Source organism: Homarus americanus, unplaced genomic scaffold (genome assembly GCF_018991925.1).
Source record: "Homarus americanus isolate GMGI-L3 unplaced genomic scaffold, GMGI_Hamer_2.0 scaffold22069, whole genome shotgun sequence".
NCBI classification, from domain to species: domain Eukaryota; kingdom Metazoa; phylum Arthropoda; class Malacostraca; order Decapoda; family Nephropidae; genus Homarus; species Homarus americanus.
Genome location: NW_024736328.1, coordinates 240,726 through 257,938, shown reverse-complemented (window position 1 = coordinate 257,938; position 17,213 = coordinate 240,726). Strand labels below are relative to the sequence as shown.

The window sequence follows — 17,213 nt, the reverse complement described above, 5'->3', positions numbered from 1 at the left end:
GGTGTTTGTTGAGCTGAATTAAGAATTACTCACCACTTATCTTGACCACAAGGGTTTCTTCCACTCGGGAGGGAACTAACATGACTGACATGAATGGATACGCGAAAATAGTAAGGCGTAAATGCCACAACTGGGGCAAAACAGTCTAGTATAAGTCCATAATGCTATGTGCCTCACTCAACTAATTTGATAACATATAATTATCAAACAATTACTGGGATATCATTTATTTTCAACCGTTCGCTGGAGAGTGTGTCTGTGTTCTGTATTGTGGAGTATTTATTATTAATGCTTCAAGAAAGGACAGACCTGTATTGTTGTTGGTTATAATAGTGAAGAGTTCCACAATCATACAGTGGCGTACAGTAATCAACATTACAAGCAAACAACAGGTAGTAGGCAGCTACCAAACAGGGAGGTACTACCGCCTGGGAAGATATTGGAAGCATAATGTGTTGTCTAATGGTAGACCCTGCTGTCATATGGCATCACGAAAATTGTGACCAAGTCCCAGGTTGCTGATCTGACTTTCTGCCTCATTTACACACAATTGCAGGGTCTCAATTGTGTCTCTTACTATTGACAACACAACATACATATATCGTTTCTCACTATTGATCTTTTTATATTTTTGTATTTTTATGGTTCTCTAATAATAATAATAATAATAATAATAATAATAATAATAATAATAATAATAATAATAATAATATTATTATTATTATTATTATTATTATTATTATTATTATTATTATTTTATTATTATTATTATTATTATTATTATTATTATTATTATTATTTTATTATTATTATTATTATTATTATTATTATTTTATTATTATTATTATTATTATTATTATTATTTCGCCCCCCCCCCACCCCCAGGCCCTGATGTGGGCATCAACATTAGAAGCAAACTATTTTTTGTATGGTTTCTTAGTCGTTCTTGAAAATGTAAAAGATTGTGTTATCGCTGCGTATCTATCAGCTGCTGAGGGGGGAGTCGTATTTATTGGCCCCTGAACACAGTGTTAGTAGCCGAGGTTGATAGATCAAGAGAGATAAAACAAGAAACAAAGTATACAGAACATATATATTGTTAATGTTCTGTTTTCACGATTTTGGAAAAAAAATAAGTATGTTATTCATTACAACTAACTCGTTAGTATCTCAATAGTGTATTCTGCCGCTAAAAGAGAAAAACGAAAATGGATTCCTTAGGTCCGCAAACTGAAGACTAAACATTTTTGGGAACGCAAGGAGAGAACGTGACCGGTCCTACACTCGACTGCATTCTATTTCCTCTATAAGAATACCTACTCATTCACAGTTGGGTAGACAAGAGGTGCCTCAACTGCGTACCAACAACCGTTAGATTGTATGCATAAAAATATGTGTTGGTGAAGGTAGCTCTAGGATACAGAATCTTGACAATGTTTACTGTTAAGGTACTCAAGTATTGCTTGTCCAGCTTAAGGCGAGCCCTGCACCATCAGGCAATGATGTCACAGATAAAGCTGATAAGCTAGACTTATTCACACGTAAATATAAAGACCTAAGTGCTGGATAACTGGTGAGTATGATTTTTCTTTTATAAATCGGTGTAGAAATGAACTAAATAGTTAAAGCAAGTTTCCATCTGGACAAAAATAAATCTGCATTTAGCGTTATGTTGGTGTCAACTCTGTGACATTCTTGTTCCTATTATCAGAAATACTTCAAAGTTAGATATGATATAAAGGCAAAGATAAGGTAACCTAACGACCCCAGCTAGTCCATCACAGCTTGCAGCGCCACACACCACCAACATGCTGTGCTGGTCGAGGGTTTTACTGCTGCTGTACGTCCTGCTTCTGGCTGCTGCCACCGAGGACAGTGAGGAACAGCAGGTGAGTCACGCTGAAGGTCTGATGTGGAGAGCGTCAAGCTCTTCTTACTGCTTCTTGTTGTCTTGTCCACAATGTCTGGCTCTTCTGTTGTTCTGTCCACAATGCTTTTATTTAACACAAGGTAAAAGTGAATGAATAAAATGGTTCTTGATTTTAAGGCTGAAAAGTCAAGACGGGGATATTAAAGGTCTCTGTCTTACACATCTGGAATACTTGTGGGGCAGAGAGACAGTGTTTGTGTTTAACTAAGTATGTAAAGGTTGTTTTGCTGGAATAGTTTCTCGTACTCGGCGTGGGGCGGCTGGTTGAGGCCGATCCACCCTGATCACTTATACTACCTGCTGGCTGTGAGACACCTACATCACCAAGCATTCTCTGGCCAGTGTATAAAACCATAATATGGATCTTGGTATTAGCTGCTGTTGTTATTCATTTTCAATTTCAATTTCAATTGTTTATTCCTTGATCGAGGAACCGGGATCCTAGTGCTGTCACTAGGTACCCATGTACAATAACACCAGAAGCATCTGCCAAGTGTGACAAGTATATACAGTATAAATATTATAAAGGGGCTTACTAAAGCCTAAGGAAGGAAGGATATTCCTTTAACACATAATCAATGTTATTTACATAATATCTGGCCAGTATGGGGAGGATCATCGTGTCTCCGTCAGGGGGTCGTGGAGCTGTTGTTATTATATATTTTTTATCTTTATAATGGTTTTAAGTATCTTAATTTTTACTTCGTTGGATAAAACAAATCAAGATATGTCCTCATGTCTAGAATAACCGAAGATATCCTTTAAATTACTGAAGTTGTGAACGGAATTGTAAAACTTGTCATTTACGATTTTTTTCCTGATTTCATTTTCAGAAGGAGAATGAAGGATTTGCCTCAATGAAGTATGGGAAAGGTAAGTCGTGACGTGTTGCTCAGACTAAAATATGGCTTCCTATTGGTGAAGAGTTTAACACACACACACACACACACACACACACACACAAGCGTCGTGAGATACCTCTCTTGTTATGGAAGTATGAGGTTCTCCTTAAAGGTGATTTATTTACCTTGTTAGATTACATCAGTGTTGAAGCTGCCGTACTGATAAGGTGAGCCAGGTGACCGGTCCTAGGGTAGTTGTGATCCACTAATGACCAGACGTGACTATACCTTCTGACCACTTCACTGAAGGATCACTTTTCACTGTGATTCTTCTCAGTGTTTGGAACTATTTCTCGGCATATAAGTTTGATAAAATTTCAAGACAATTTATCTGTTATTTATCAGTTTTTTATTGCAGTTTTTCCAGCTGCAAATCTCTCATTATTATCAGAAGTGATTGATAACATTATATAAAGATTAGGTTAAAATGAAGTGTGTTTGATCAGTTTTGTTGTTGGCGATGTTATTGTTGTCTCAGTGGAAGTGTAACAAGAGGGAAGGTCACAGTTAGTATACAAATGTACGATTTATTGACCATTTGATTGACACTTAAATATTTGGCAATAGTAAACCACAAGTTAAATCTAACATATGAAGTAACTATTAAATGAAATAAAGAACATATGTATGTACTATGAGAATTTATATGGCAGTAAAATATATTATTCAATTATAAAAGAAAACACCGATAAGACAACTAGTGATATCCCGTCATTAAATTATATTAATTTAAGATTTACAAAATATTACACAGGAAAAATTTAAAATAGCACAAATAAAATCAACTGAATTTTCATTTTTGTCCCACTTTACCGAAGAAAATAATACTCAACTTAAAAATAAATACTTTAACCCTTTTACTCCAGTACTTCTTATCTTCCTCTTTCCTTCCCTCCCTTCGTTTATCTCCCTACCTCCTTCCCTCCCCTTTCTTATCTGTCTCCCTTCCCTTATCTTCTTCTTATCGTCTTCCATTCCTCCCTCCATCATTCCCCTTACCTTCTTTAGTCCCCACCTTTCCATTTACCCCTCCTTCCCACTCCTTTTTTTACTCCCTCCCTCGCTCCTTCCCCTTCTAATTCCTTCCTCATCTTCTCATGTCTTCCTCCTCCTAATCTTACTCCCGTTTCCTTACCACTTCCCTCTTTCCCTCTCTCTCTTTCCCATATCTCCTAGTCTACACCCTTTCTCTCTATCCCCTCACTACCTCCCTCCTTCACTTCCTTTTTCCTGCCTAATAAATTATCACCTTTGGTTTTCTTCCAGGTGTCATCCGTGTTTAATATAAATGCAATGTTCTGGAGACGCCTTCTCAAACACCTCACATCTTAGAGAAAATTTCCAAAGTGTTTCTCACATCCAGCATCACCTCTCACACCTATTGTCTCCCTCAGGACGTGGGCAGCCCGGAAACGTGACAGTGGAGGCAGTGTCAAGCACCGCTCTCAACGTGTCATGGGACCCACCTCATGAAGAACCTCTGTACTATGAAGTCACAGATGTAACTGATGGTTCCTACAATGATACAAATAACACCTTCCTTATCATAGGTGGACTACAACCCTGTACAAAATATAATTATATAGTAACTTCTGTGTACTATAACGCATCGTATGAAGGTCCCATTGCGTCTGGCAAAACATTAGCTTCAGGTAAGACTTGTGTTGCGCTCATCAAGTCTTATTTTTCCATCATGTTTAAGATGAAACTTTAACATTAAGAGACACTTGCTTGTTGTGGTAGGTCATAATAAGTAAATAATGTTAACTTCAATATTATCAACCTAAAGATACAGTAATATTTGTAAGTCAACTGCCCTAACAGCGTTTCTACGGGTGTTATAGGTAGTGTGTGTGTGTGTGTGTGTGTGTACCTTAACAAAATCTTTCACATCTTTCCTCAGTACCGCCACCACCACTGAACTGTGACTTTGACTACATTAAAACAAACTCGATGTTTCTTAACTGGAGTGCGCCAGACACAGCGTGTTATATTAGTAACTACAATATTAGCTGGTCATGGTCCAGTCTGTGGGAGGACGAGCACGGCTCAGATGAAACACTCAGTACCGTAACTAACACTTCTCTGAGAGGCCTTCCTCCGTACGCCAACGTCACAGTTAATATTGCAGCAGCCACTGATGCAGGTTTTGGACCACCTCTAACATGCTGGAATGTTACACAACAAGATAGTAAGTTGACTCTCTTATTATTGTTGATTTATGTGTAGATGATACACTGTACTCCACCGTCGGCTCATTCGCTCTTACATCCAATTTTGTTATGCGCAGAACATTTAGTCCGTAACAGAATATATTTTGTTAATTCTGGTTTAATTTTCTCCTTAAAATGCAGCTTTTTGTTATGAAAGTTTGCTCTTCACGTATTTGAGAGAATTTTGTCCGATTTGCCTCGTTTAATTTTCTTGGATGAGGAATATTATCTTGTTAACGTCATTTATTTGGGAGATTTGTTTTTGTTGTTTTATTGTTTAAGTGAAGCTTGAAATTCCTTGAAACCGGAAAATCTCTCGAGGATAGACAAAAATCAACAGCTTGATGCGTGATCTCAGTTCTATAATTACTCAGTTGAGGGTTCCTTCATCTCACTGGCGTTTGTAGAGACTGTCACCTGTACTACGGCTCATATACCCATACATCCGTGTATAATAAGACTGTCACCTGTACTACGGCTCATATACCCATACATCCGTGTATAATAAGACTGTCACCTGTACTACGGCTCATATACCCATACATCCGTGTATAATAAGACTGTCACCTGTACTACGGCTCATATACCCATACATCCGTGTATAATAAGACTGTCACCTGTACTACGGCTCATATACCCATACATCCGTGTATAATAAGATTTTCAATAAAGTTTAGTAATAAAAATAAAACCTAATGTGTTTGGCAATATTTTCACTTGTGTTTTAATCCTTAATAGGAAGATAACCTTAGATTATTTTGCTAAAATGAAACCGTTTGAGTTTGTTTTATGTGTCTGTGAATGATCTTCCTTATATATAGGAACAGTATTAACTGCGATAACAAGAAGCACATGACTTAGGTTTTTGAAGTTATCGGTACTTTATGTGACACACACACACACACACACACACACACACACACACACACACACACACACACATACACGATAATAGTTGTCAGGTGGTCCGGTGTGTCCTAATAGTTTTTTCTTGTTTTTTTCAGAGAGTTACTCAGAATCCCTTCATAATATCCTTAATGATATAAGAGCTTCATACACATAACCTTCTCCCATATATACTGACTGCAGTATCGTCTCATATTATATTTGTTTAATGACTTTCAGCTCCAGGACCTCCTGAACTCTTAAACCTGCACAACGATAAAACTTCTCTCATTGTTAAATGGACTGAACCTGAAGAAAAGAATGGCGTAATTGACGAGTACAGAATCACTTGGACTGACTCAAAAGGTACTCCTACTAACACCAAAATACCCGAAGAAAGTTGCTGCTCACACACAATCAATAATCTAACTCCGTGTGAGAACTACACCGTCAGCGTCTCAGCTCACACAGTAGTAGATTGGGGGGAGGAATCCCCTACAGATGAAGCTTTTATCTCAAATTTTGGTAAGTGTATTTGTTCGCATCAAAATGTATATTGTAAACTATCAACTTGAGAGAAATATTGGCTCTACTTTATATTTTGTCTAATGATGTTAATTATTATGTAATAAAATAACTTTTGGGTCAAGATAATATATTTTTTTTATTTAGGCAAAAACTAAGAGATTGCAAAAGTTAGTCATGAACTGAGGAAGAGAAGAGTCAGTATGTATAATCTCGAAGAGGCGAAGATTATTGCAGTCATGTGTGTGTGTGTGTGTGTGTGTATGTGTGTGTGTGTGTGTGTGTGTGTGTGTGTGTGTGTGTGCGGAAAACTTTCTCCCAGAATCTCAATGTGGCTTTAGACCATCATGTGGCACCACTGACATGATCTTTGCTGCCCGCCAGATACAGGGAAAGTGCGGAGAACTGCGTCGTGACCATGTACATGGCCCTCATCGACCTAACCAAGGCCTTCGACTCGGTGAATAGGGAAGCCCTCTGGCAGACCATCAGCCGTTTTGGTTGCCCACGAAAATCCATCGTCATTGTGAGGCAAATCCACGATGGCATAAACGGCAGTGTCCTGCACAATGGTACCCAGTCTGAGGTCTTCCACATCCAAACGGGGGTAAAACAAGGATGTGATTGACCTCCAACTCTCTTTTCCATTTTCTTGGCTGCCTTCCTTACTAGTGCTAGTGCCAATTTAGCCGACACGGTGGACATCGAGTACTGGATGAAGGGTCTTTTCAACATAGACGACACCAGGGAAGAACAAAGGTGTCGGCAGCTTCCATTACTGAACTGCAGTATACAGATGACCTCACCCATGTTGCTCACACTGAACTCTACCTACAGGGGATCCTGAACACCTACGCACATGAGTTTGCACACTTCGTCCTTGAGGTGAATGTACGTAAGACTCAGATTTTCTTTCAGCCTGCCCCTGGTTCAGCCACACCTCCACCATCCATCCAGCCTAACGGTACTACTCACTTTCGGTATCTCGGCTCCTACCTCTCCACCACTGCGGACATCGATGGAGAGATTCATCATCGGATCAAATGTGCATCTCAAGCCTTTGGCAGACTCCGTACCCGTGTCTGCAGCTGTAGGGAGCTGAAATCATATACAAAGTTGCACGTATATTGAGCAGAGTTCCTCCCCACCCTGCTATATGGCAGTGAGATATGGGTCACATAAAGGAGGCACCTCAAGGCACTTGAAAACTTTCACCGACGTAGTCTACGTTCCATCCTCCAAGTTCGCTGGGAAGACAAGAGAACAAATGCCAGTATTCTCGCTGACACCAACAATAGGAACACCGAGGCTACCATTATCCATGAACAACTACGTTGGACTGGCCATGTTACCCACATGGACGACCGTAGACTGCCAAAGCAGCTACTTTACAGTCACCCAACGAATAGTAAAAGTAAAGCTGGCGGGCAACTGAAAAGGTATAAGGATAGTCTTAAGACAAACCTGAAAAAGTGCCAAATGGACCCCCTCACCTGGGAGACGACTACACACTGTAACGCTTGGAGGAGCACCACACGAGAAGGTGTCAATACTTTCGAGTTATCCCGACTGCATACTAAGGCAGACAAGCACCAACGCCGGAAAGACTCTGCCGCCGCCTTTCCCGCACTAGATGTAGCCCTCCACATGTGCAATATCTGTGAACGATCCTGCCGGTCCCGTATCGGCCTCTTTTGTCACCTTAGAACTCACTAATGAAGGTGACATCCTCAATAACTCATTGTATCATAGCTGGATGATCGTCATACTCGTTCCCGAGTGGCAGCAAAGTAGTAGTAGTTTTGTGTGTGTGTGTGTTTGTGTAATTAATAATACGAGATCTGTGAAATTTGTTCTGCATTATCTTCAGAGTGAATAATATTATCTCTCCCAATTTAGACTAGACTGAATACATCACTCAAAGCGTTTATAAACTGGTAGAAACAGAGTTAACGAGATAAAGATTCTAAAAAAAGTTGATGTGACGCAGTGAAGTGAGACACGGGATTGAGTCTCCGAACTATACCCTGATGTCATCTGGTGCAGGCGTGTTGTTTCATCTCATAATATATAGTAGAGTCGACACTGCTTCACACGAACTCTTGACCTGACCATATATTCTATGTGTCAGAGTACACACACACACACACACACACATATATTTATATATACATATATACAATCCGTACGCCACAGAATATATTCATTCTTTAAACCAGAACTTATATGCATCCTGGAAGTGTGAGCATATACTCATTCTTTAACCTGTATCATGCACAGTTAATCGTAATTCTGTCAGTCATTATTTTTGTAATATAGCCCAACAAGTTTCCCTCGGAGGGTCTCTAGTGATGATGTGTTTATTTGTTTTGATTAATAATACAAAATTCAGTGTAAATTTGTGCTGTTATTCATGTTCTTTGTTATATGTCGCCTGTGATTGTCATTGATCCACCTTAGTGTTAAGTGTTGGCATTTATTACAAAACAAAGCAACACAAAAGCTCTAATGATCTTAAGGTTAAACCGGTTTATATTTCATGGTATTTTCGTTATCGTTATTCGTCTATGATCGTGTACATTGTTCATATACGATATATTCAGGCAATATTTTCGCTGTTTAATGTGTTCGTGTCCAGACTGACATTTTCTTATAATACAGTTACAGATTCCAGCCTAAACTGTGACGGCAGTAATTCTCGGGAAGCTCACATCTCCTGGTCCCTCGCCGTACATGACTGCCCGGTGGACGAATACTTTATGAACTGGATAACAACTGTTCAGTGGAATGGCCATCAAAGTTAGTCTTTGTTATTATTCTATTATTATTATTATTATTATTATTATTATTATTATTATTATTATTATTATTATTGTTATTATTATTGTTATTATTATTCTTTAAAATCTTTAGAGGCAGAAACAGGAATATCAAGGGGAGAGGTCCGAGAAGATAGAGGTGGGGGAACATTACTGTCATACTAAGACCCATGAGCGTTCAGTCTTTTTTATTCTATAACTTTTGAAGACCGTAATATATTAATACTTCACTATAACAAGATAATATATTTTGAATGATGTTGTAAATATTTTCTGCACAGTGCGAGTAATATGTGTGAAGGTTCAGGTCACTGAGAATTGGGTATTTCACAGATTCCAACAGCACGACTATGAAAGGTGAGGGAAACCTCACCATGGTGTTACGTGGCCTTGAACCACAGACGGAGTTTGATTTTTGCTTAAGCGTTGATGAAGCAGGGAGAAATAAGGCCTGCTGCACCAGTACCACCAGACCAGAGAGTAAGTGTCTGTTTCTTCAACGTGATTTAGCAGGAAGTTAGATGTCTGCTGCTTTAGTGTTTGATATATGAAGGTAGATGTTGGGTGCTTCAGTGTCTCGCTTCAGTAGATGAAAGTTACGTATCTCAAATGTACATTACCTCACCATTTTAAGTAGTGAAGCACGTGTCTGCTACCTCAACATTCACCTAATGGTAGGAAAGTATTGGCTTCCTCACTGTGTCCGTCTGTACACACTGCCATCCGTCACCCCTTTATCTGTCAGTCAGTTTATAAAGAGGTCGTCATATTTCAGTGTTAAGAGGAGACTCCTCCAGTTATCTCTACACATAAAAGGTTTAATATACCGTCTTTATCAGGTTTACCTTCTTAATACAGGATCAACAAATTTACGTATAATTCATTCAGAATATGTCGTAATACAACTTGAACATTACTATATTGGTAATGAAAGAAATCCTTTTTACTAATGTTCTTTCTTCCTTCATCTTCTATCTTCCTGTAACATGAACAGAACCCTCTCAACCTAAAAACCTGAAGATCGAAAACAAGACTCAGACCACTGTCACCTTAAACTGGTCTTTACCTGACCAACTCAATGGAATACTGGAAGGCTGGCAATTAACCTGGTCACCCAACACGGAGGATGAAGGCATTGTCCTGGCCATTTCTAAAAGGGCATACACAGTTACCAACCTGAAACACTCTAGTCACTTCTGCAAACAAATTCATCTTGAAAATCAACAAAGGAAAGTTTCCCCCGTGGGTTACGGGATTCAGTCCGGTCCACCAAGGTTGGCAGTCAGGCAGCTATCCACTGGACCACAGGTAAAATTGGTTTGTGTTTACTAACTTTAATTCATCTACAGAATACGACTATACCATTAATTGTATGAGTATGTTAAGCGGAGGGAGATGTAAGGTGTAAGGTTTTGTATTAACGAGTTGAAGAGATCATACATCTATCTGTACAGCCAAACCATGAATATTTATTGACTAATTATTTACTAAAATTTATTTTGGGGTTGATGATAATATCGATGATTTTTCATTTGTTTTATTATTACAGAAGCAGCGTGACCGGAGAGAACTATAGTTTCTCACGGTATTAAATGGTTCTTCTTACAGTCACTTCCTACTAGTGTTGACCCTCCATCCAGTCTGTTATGTAACCTTTTCGATCTTGTTCCTGTTGTTAGTGGCCGAGTGTTCCATCACATCCACCTTTTAACTGTAACCCTTTACCCCTCCAGGCTGGTAATGGCGCTGGTTATGGTGATGCAGCTGAAATTATCGTCACCACCAAACCACCAGACAACAATAACAATACCAATAACACTGCAATAATAATCGGGGCGTCTGTTGGCGGTGTGTTGCTTGTTGTGATACTCGTGGCTTCCAGCGTTTATGTTTACAGAAACAAGTCAAGGAAAACTCCCCCAATCTCCAGGAAGGATACCCTATTGGAACGAAGTCAAAATATTTACTCTCAATATCCAGATCCGTAAGTAGTTTGTCTTATTTTGTAAATATTAATATTCATCTTGGGACATTTTATTAACTGTCAATGATGCCCCAAAAATGTGAATGTTATTTAATGACTGACTTCTTGTCCCTTGCTTCACCTCTTACCTTCATCGCTAACTCTTCTGTTATCTTCTTTTTTCTCTATATATTTGTGCTTTATCCTTGTGTCCATCACTCTTAACCTTATTTCCCTATACCTTACCTCCCCATTTCTTCTTCACGCTCGTTTTCATTTCGTCACCATCAGAACTGTTTCTGGTTCTTCCCTTTACCTCCTATACGCACAACATAAAGTATCTACTAGTAAATCACTTACAATTAAATCAGGAGTAAATTAAAAGACAAAATAATTTCAGGTATGTGAACGAGCAACAAACTCCCGGGAATAAGGAATCTTTATCCCACGAACAAGGACCTAGGGAAGACATTGCCTTGGACGAAATAAATATTAAGAGACCTAATTCAAGCATGTTCACCGAAGAAATCACACCAGCAAGAAATAATGCTGTAGAAAGACGCCCATCACAGACGCCACGTGGAGTAATTAATGACAGTGGACTGAGACGCATATCAGAATCATATGATATACGCCCAGGAGGTCAGAATGAAATGGCACAAAGACGCGCATCAGAAACACCTGAGGGTCTTAAGGGGCAGTATAACAATGCACAAAGGCGATCAACAATGTTTGAAGGCCGGCCTGTAGGTCAGGGCTACAATGCGCAAAGGCGAGCATCAATGTTTGAAGGCCGGCCTGTAGGTCAGGGCTACAATGCACAAAGGCGAGCGTCAATGTTTGAAGGCCGGCCTGTAGGTCAAGGCTACAATGCACAAAGGCGAGCATCAATGTTTGAAGGCCGGCCTGTAGGTCAGGGCTACAATGCGCAAAGGCGAGCATCAATGTTTGAAGGCCGGCCTGTAGGTCAGGGCTACAATGCGCAAAGGCGAGCATCAATGTTTGAAGGCCGGCCTGTAGGTCAGGGCTACAATGCGCAAAGGCGAGCATCAATGTTTGAAGGCCGGCCTGTAGGTCAGGGCTACAATGCACAAAGGAGAGCATCAATGTTTGAAGGCCGGCCTGTTGGTAAGAAGTATAAAGTACAAAGACGAGCATCAGATAAAGTTGAGACACGCTCTGGTGGCCAGAAATAACAATGCACAAAGAAGCATATCTGCTAAATGGAGTGTGTAGAGGTGACCAAAGTCATACCTACCCTGACATATATCGGTGATGCAGGAAAATTACTCTCGTGTTTTCAAATATTAAAAACTGAATGTAAAGGGTCCAGTAATGATAAACTCTACTTTGTCAAACTCTTCAACAGACATTACTTTGACGTTTGATGTATTTCTTCAATAATTCCCAGACGAGTCAATACATCATTACAGTGTTAAGTTTTATTGCTGTCTTCAGTGAAAAAGTTAAAGGTAAAAGCTGAGATTTTTGGGTTGTATTTTCTCTTTATAATGTTATTGTATTGAATTTAATTATAATACAAAAGACTAACTTTAACAATAAGAGTTTCCATACTTTTGCGTAAGATCGAAGATTATAACCTGACATTCAGTTAGCATAACCTTCATCATCCATTTACTGCTTTAAGTAAGTAGATAAATTTGTAGTTAGATTCATTAACATCACATATTATCAAGTAACTCTTATTTCAGTAAAAAAGCTCATATTTTCATCGTTAAATTGCCCCAGCCTAAAGAGTCGCCTGCGGCGTTTACAGGTCGCCCAGCTGTGAACGGGTACTTAACTGTGTAGTGTATTGCCGGACACATTGCCTCCTTGTGTGGTGAGGAATAGCAGTCTTAGTGCTGTATCCGCACTGTTTAGCCGATGGCAACTACTTTCAATTTTAATACTTCAATCCAAAACGACTTATGGAAGCTTCTTTAACGATATATTTATAATATTCCTAAGGTGTCATCTACAGTGTTACTCCAAGTAAGGTGATAAGTATATTACTATTAGCGGGAATAGTGTATTACTACACCGTATGTATAAACAAATATTGTTGTTTGCGAACGAATGTTTATAGGGAAATAAGAAAAAGGACTCATGCATCTTTCAACTCTTGTACGCCCACTAAAAAACTATTCGGCGCCCGTGTCATATTGTATCACTCCTTAAGGGTGCTGAATAATTTTTTAGTGGGTTTACAGTAATGTTTGGTGTACAAAATTACTGTACATAAAACTTAAACTTTAATTTACAACCAATAAAACATTTTTCGGCACCCTTAAGGAGTGATACAATATGACACGGGCGCCGAATAATTTTTTAGTGGGTGTAGACATTGTAAATTATTATAAGTTGGTAAGATAGAATTTTATCACAGTGAAAGATAATGTAACGCATAAACAGTCATTGTGTTATGTTGTTTAGCTATAAGAGAGAATGTAATTAAGATTTATGGTCATTGAAGTGACAAAAAGTGAATGAATAAAAGGATATGAAGTACAGGAGATTAATATTAGGACATTTATTGAAATATGTGTAGCTGTTGTGTGTGAGGTGCAGGTGTGTTATCTCTGTGTGAGGTACAGGTGTGTTACCTGTGTGTGAGGTGCAGGTGTAATACCTGTGTGAGGTGCAGGTGTGATACCTGTGTGTGAGGTGCAGGTGTGTTACCTGTGTGTGAGGTGCAGGTGTGTTACTTGCGTGTGAGATACAGGTGTGTTACCTGTGTGTGAGGTAACGTATTTTACCTGTGTGTGTGAGGTACAGGTGTATTACCTGTGTGTGAGGTAAGGTGTGTTACCTGTGTGTGAGGTACAGGTGTGTTACCTGTGAGTGAAGTACAGGTGTGTTACCTGTGTGTGAGAGGTACAGGTGTGTTACCTATATGTAAGGTACAGGTGTGTTACTGTGAGTGTGAGCACAGGTGTGTTACTCAGAGTGAAGTACAGGTGTGTTACCTGTGTGTGAGAGATACAGATGTGTTACCTGTGTGTGAGGTACAGGTGTGCTACCCATGTGTGTGAGTACAGGTGTGCTACCCATGTGTGAGGTACAGGGTGTACCCATGTGTGCAGGTAAGCATGTGTGAGGTACAGTGCTACCCATGTTTGAGGTACAGGTGTGCACCTGTGTGTGAGGTACAGGTCTGTTATGTGTGTGTGTGGAGGCAGTGTGCACCTGTGTGTGAGGTACAGGTGTGTTACGTGTGTGAGGTACAGGTGTGTTACCTGTGTGTGAGGTAAGGTGTGTTACCTGTGTGTGTGAGGTACAGGTGTGTTACCTGTTTGTGAGGTACAGGTGTGTTACCTGTGTGTGTGAGGTACAGGTGTGTTACCTGTGTGTGAGGTAAGGTGTGTTACCTGTGTGTGTGAGGTACAGGTGTGTTACCTGTTTGTGAGGTACAGGTGTGTTACCTGTGTGTGTGAGGTACAGGTGTGTTACCTGTGTGTGAGGTACAGGTGTGTTACCTGTGTGTGTGAGGTACAGGGAAGGAGTTATTTAATATTGAGGCTATGTTACGTACAGTTTTCTCCCGTGGTGAAACTGAGCCACGGTAATGAGTCTCCGAACTCACTCACCCTGACAGTCGTCTGGCGTTGTTGGTCTGTTTTATATCATTCCAGGTTGTTGCTGCTTCATTTTGGGAGGGATGGAACTCTTGAGCCCGACTGTACATCATTATGGCAGATGTTCATATAATGTACATTCCAATAATTCATTAAAAGTCTACCCTGGTTATTTTGGATTGATATAATTAGTAACTTTCTTTATCAAGATAATTAGATATATTATACAGTATACCCAAAGTGCAACTCTGAGACTTATAGGAGTTACCCAATAAAGAAATAAAAGAAACAAATTATTTTAAATTTACAGAGAGAGAGAGAGAGAGAGAGAGAGAGAGAGAGAGAGAGAGAGAGAGAGAGAGAGAGAGAGAGAGAGGTATATCCGTTTTGAACGTAAAATAAAGTTCACCATTGACTAGTATTACTAACTGCCTACCTAGCCATCTACCTACCTACCTACCTACCTAATATAAACTAACCTACCTACCTACCTACCTACCTACCTACCTACCTACCTAATATAACCTAACCTACCTAACGTACCTACCTACCTACCGACCTACCTACCTACCTACCTAATATAACCCTACCTACCTACCGACCTACCTACCTACCTACCTACCTACCTAACCCAACCTACCTAACGTACCTACCTACCTACCTACCTATCTGTTATCGGGATGCTTCATGTGGGGTCCAGCGGCATCAGCAAATGAAACGCTTGTCCCAATTAAAACGTTTTCAGGTGTGTTTAGGTTTTTCTGAGTCTAAGAAGAAAAAGTCAACAGCTTAATCGGAGCACCTTATAGTTCATATATGTTTATAAAATAGTAATTCACTCTTCGGTAATCACAGTTGAAGTTCTAGATTCATATGTGCTACAAAAAAGTGTTTCCTGTCTCCCAAAACTTTTCACTCGTGTTGCTAAATATGAACAGGAGATACAAAGGACACTTCCCTCTCCTGAACCTTCTTTATTTTTCAATTTAAATGGCTTTCTATATTACCATTATATATATAGTCAATATAATTTGCTGTCTATCCGTACTGTCTATCATTGTTTGCATATCAGCGTTACCTACTGTATGAATTTTTTTTCGTATACGTGCTCTGTGTATATGTACATTATATTCCTGGATCGTCTATACTGTACGCATGCTCAATCGATGTAAACGTGTATGGAGAATTTATTGAATAAACTCTTCCACTTACGGGGCTTCCTTGTTACCTTGCTCTTGCTGGTAAGTGTTTGTTCTCAATATATAATATAGAAACACTAAAATATTATGGAATACCGAATGACTTTGTTTTTCATGATAAAGAACACAATAAAAAACAAGTGTTTACTCGACTTGCTGCAGACGAGTATTGGCCTGAGCCAGCTTTCGTATAGCTACTGAGGGTGAAGCATTGCCCTGAAGGAGGAAATAAACAAAAAGTTGAGCGTAAGAGAATAAATCAAATTATCAAATAACTTCAAGTATTTTGTTAGTACATTGATTAAAAAGTTATACATACTGACTCTCTACATCAAATGTTCGCTAATAATATTTCCAGTGTCTTGTTTTGGACACCCGTGTGACGCACATCCAAACAAGAAAAGCTCTATTGTAGTTTTTTCATGAGTCAATTCTTATCTGACAGAACTTGTGTTCGTCTTCAGCTTGGAAGTTTCTCCCGACACCACAACGTGAGGTCAGACATTCTCCACTTAGCATTGGATCTCTTATTTATGGCAGAAACGAGTGACAGACTTTATCCTCGAGATTCTTGGGCTAACGATAAAAACAAATTTGGGTTACTCTCAAAGTTTGTTATCATGTAAAAGATGTCCTTCTGGAAGGATGTGTTCCATTTTATCGGTAACAGAATGTCCTCAACGGGGGAGATATTTATTGAGAACAAGAAATATTTCTTCACAAGTTCCAGTGTTTGATAAGACTATTGTATGAAGCAGCGTCTTATTGATGTTTATGAAAGAAACAATACAGATGACTCACGCTTCACCTATAGAGACTTATTAATGTTGTATAAAAAGAACCAACAATTCTCTACACGTCTCTTACCCGAGTCTCTCAGTCCACCATTTTCTGTGACCCAAACACTTGTGAACAAATGAACCCTCAATAGTTTCTGTGTATTAGGCAGTAACCGAAAATTGACGACAGACAGACAGCCACACAAAGTTCATCTTCATTTCACTGATAAGAGTTGGTCCCATAATCACGAGGGTTCTTGGCGACCGTGCGGGTACAGCTCACAATACTTACCGTCTCCACTTCTCCAACTAAAGTCAGGTACTCATTTACAGCGTGATGGACTGGGGGTGTTCCGGGTGCGAACAAGCGTCACTTAGGACAGGATCCGAGTGTTCCATCCACTGAGTTAACATGGTGCA

The 17,213-nt window shown here is 39.4% G+C and overlaps 2 protein-coding genes across 4 annotated transcripts in view; both read left to right on the top strand.

The window, feature by feature from the left end:
- The first annotated feature begins 1,764 nt into the window (after positions 1-1,764).
- Positions 1,765-17,213, top strand: part of LOC121872141 (receptor-type tyrosine-protein phosphatase delta-like) — a 56,901-nt gene continuing 41,452 nt past the window's right edge. The window contains exons 1-4 of one of the 2 annotated variants that reach the window (XM_042374811.1): positions 1,765-1,889; positions 2,764-2,803; positions 4,227-4,484; positions 4,736-5,023. In XM_042374811.1, coding sequence (XP_042230745.1) covers positions 1,809-1,889; positions 2,764-2,803; positions 4,227-4,484; positions 4,736-5,023 — 667 coding nt within the window. In that variant the 5' untranslated portion in view covers positions 1,765-1,808. The remainder of the gene's footprint in view (positions 1,890-2,763; positions 2,804-4,226; positions 4,485-4,735; positions 5,024-17,213) is intronic. The other variant, XM_042374810.1, reaches the window with a different exon arrangement.
- On the top strand, positions 10,680-12,722 carry LOC121872146 (circumsporozoite protein-like). 2 transcript variants are annotated; one of them, XM_042374823.1, is made up of 3 exons: positions 10,680-11,258; positions 11,638-11,955; positions 12,010-12,722. In XM_042374823.1, exons 2-3 carry the CDS (start codon positions 11,750-11,752, stop codon positions 12,431-12,433), a joined length of 630 nt encoding a protein of 209 aa, XP_042230757.1. In that variant the 5' UTR covers positions 10,680-11,258; positions 11,638-11,749; the 3' UTR covers positions 12,434-12,722. The 2 variants fall into 2 exon arrangements, with proteins under 2 accessions (XP_042230757.1, XP_042230756.1); XM_042374822.1 differs by having other exon boundaries at positions 10,682-11,258; positions 11,638-12,722.

What these genes read in the sequence shown, in the direction of transcription:
- LOC121872146 (XM_042374822.1), top strand. Translation starts at nt 11,750, where the DNA reads ATGTTCACCGAAGAAATCACACCAGCAAGAAATAATGCTGTAGAAAGA.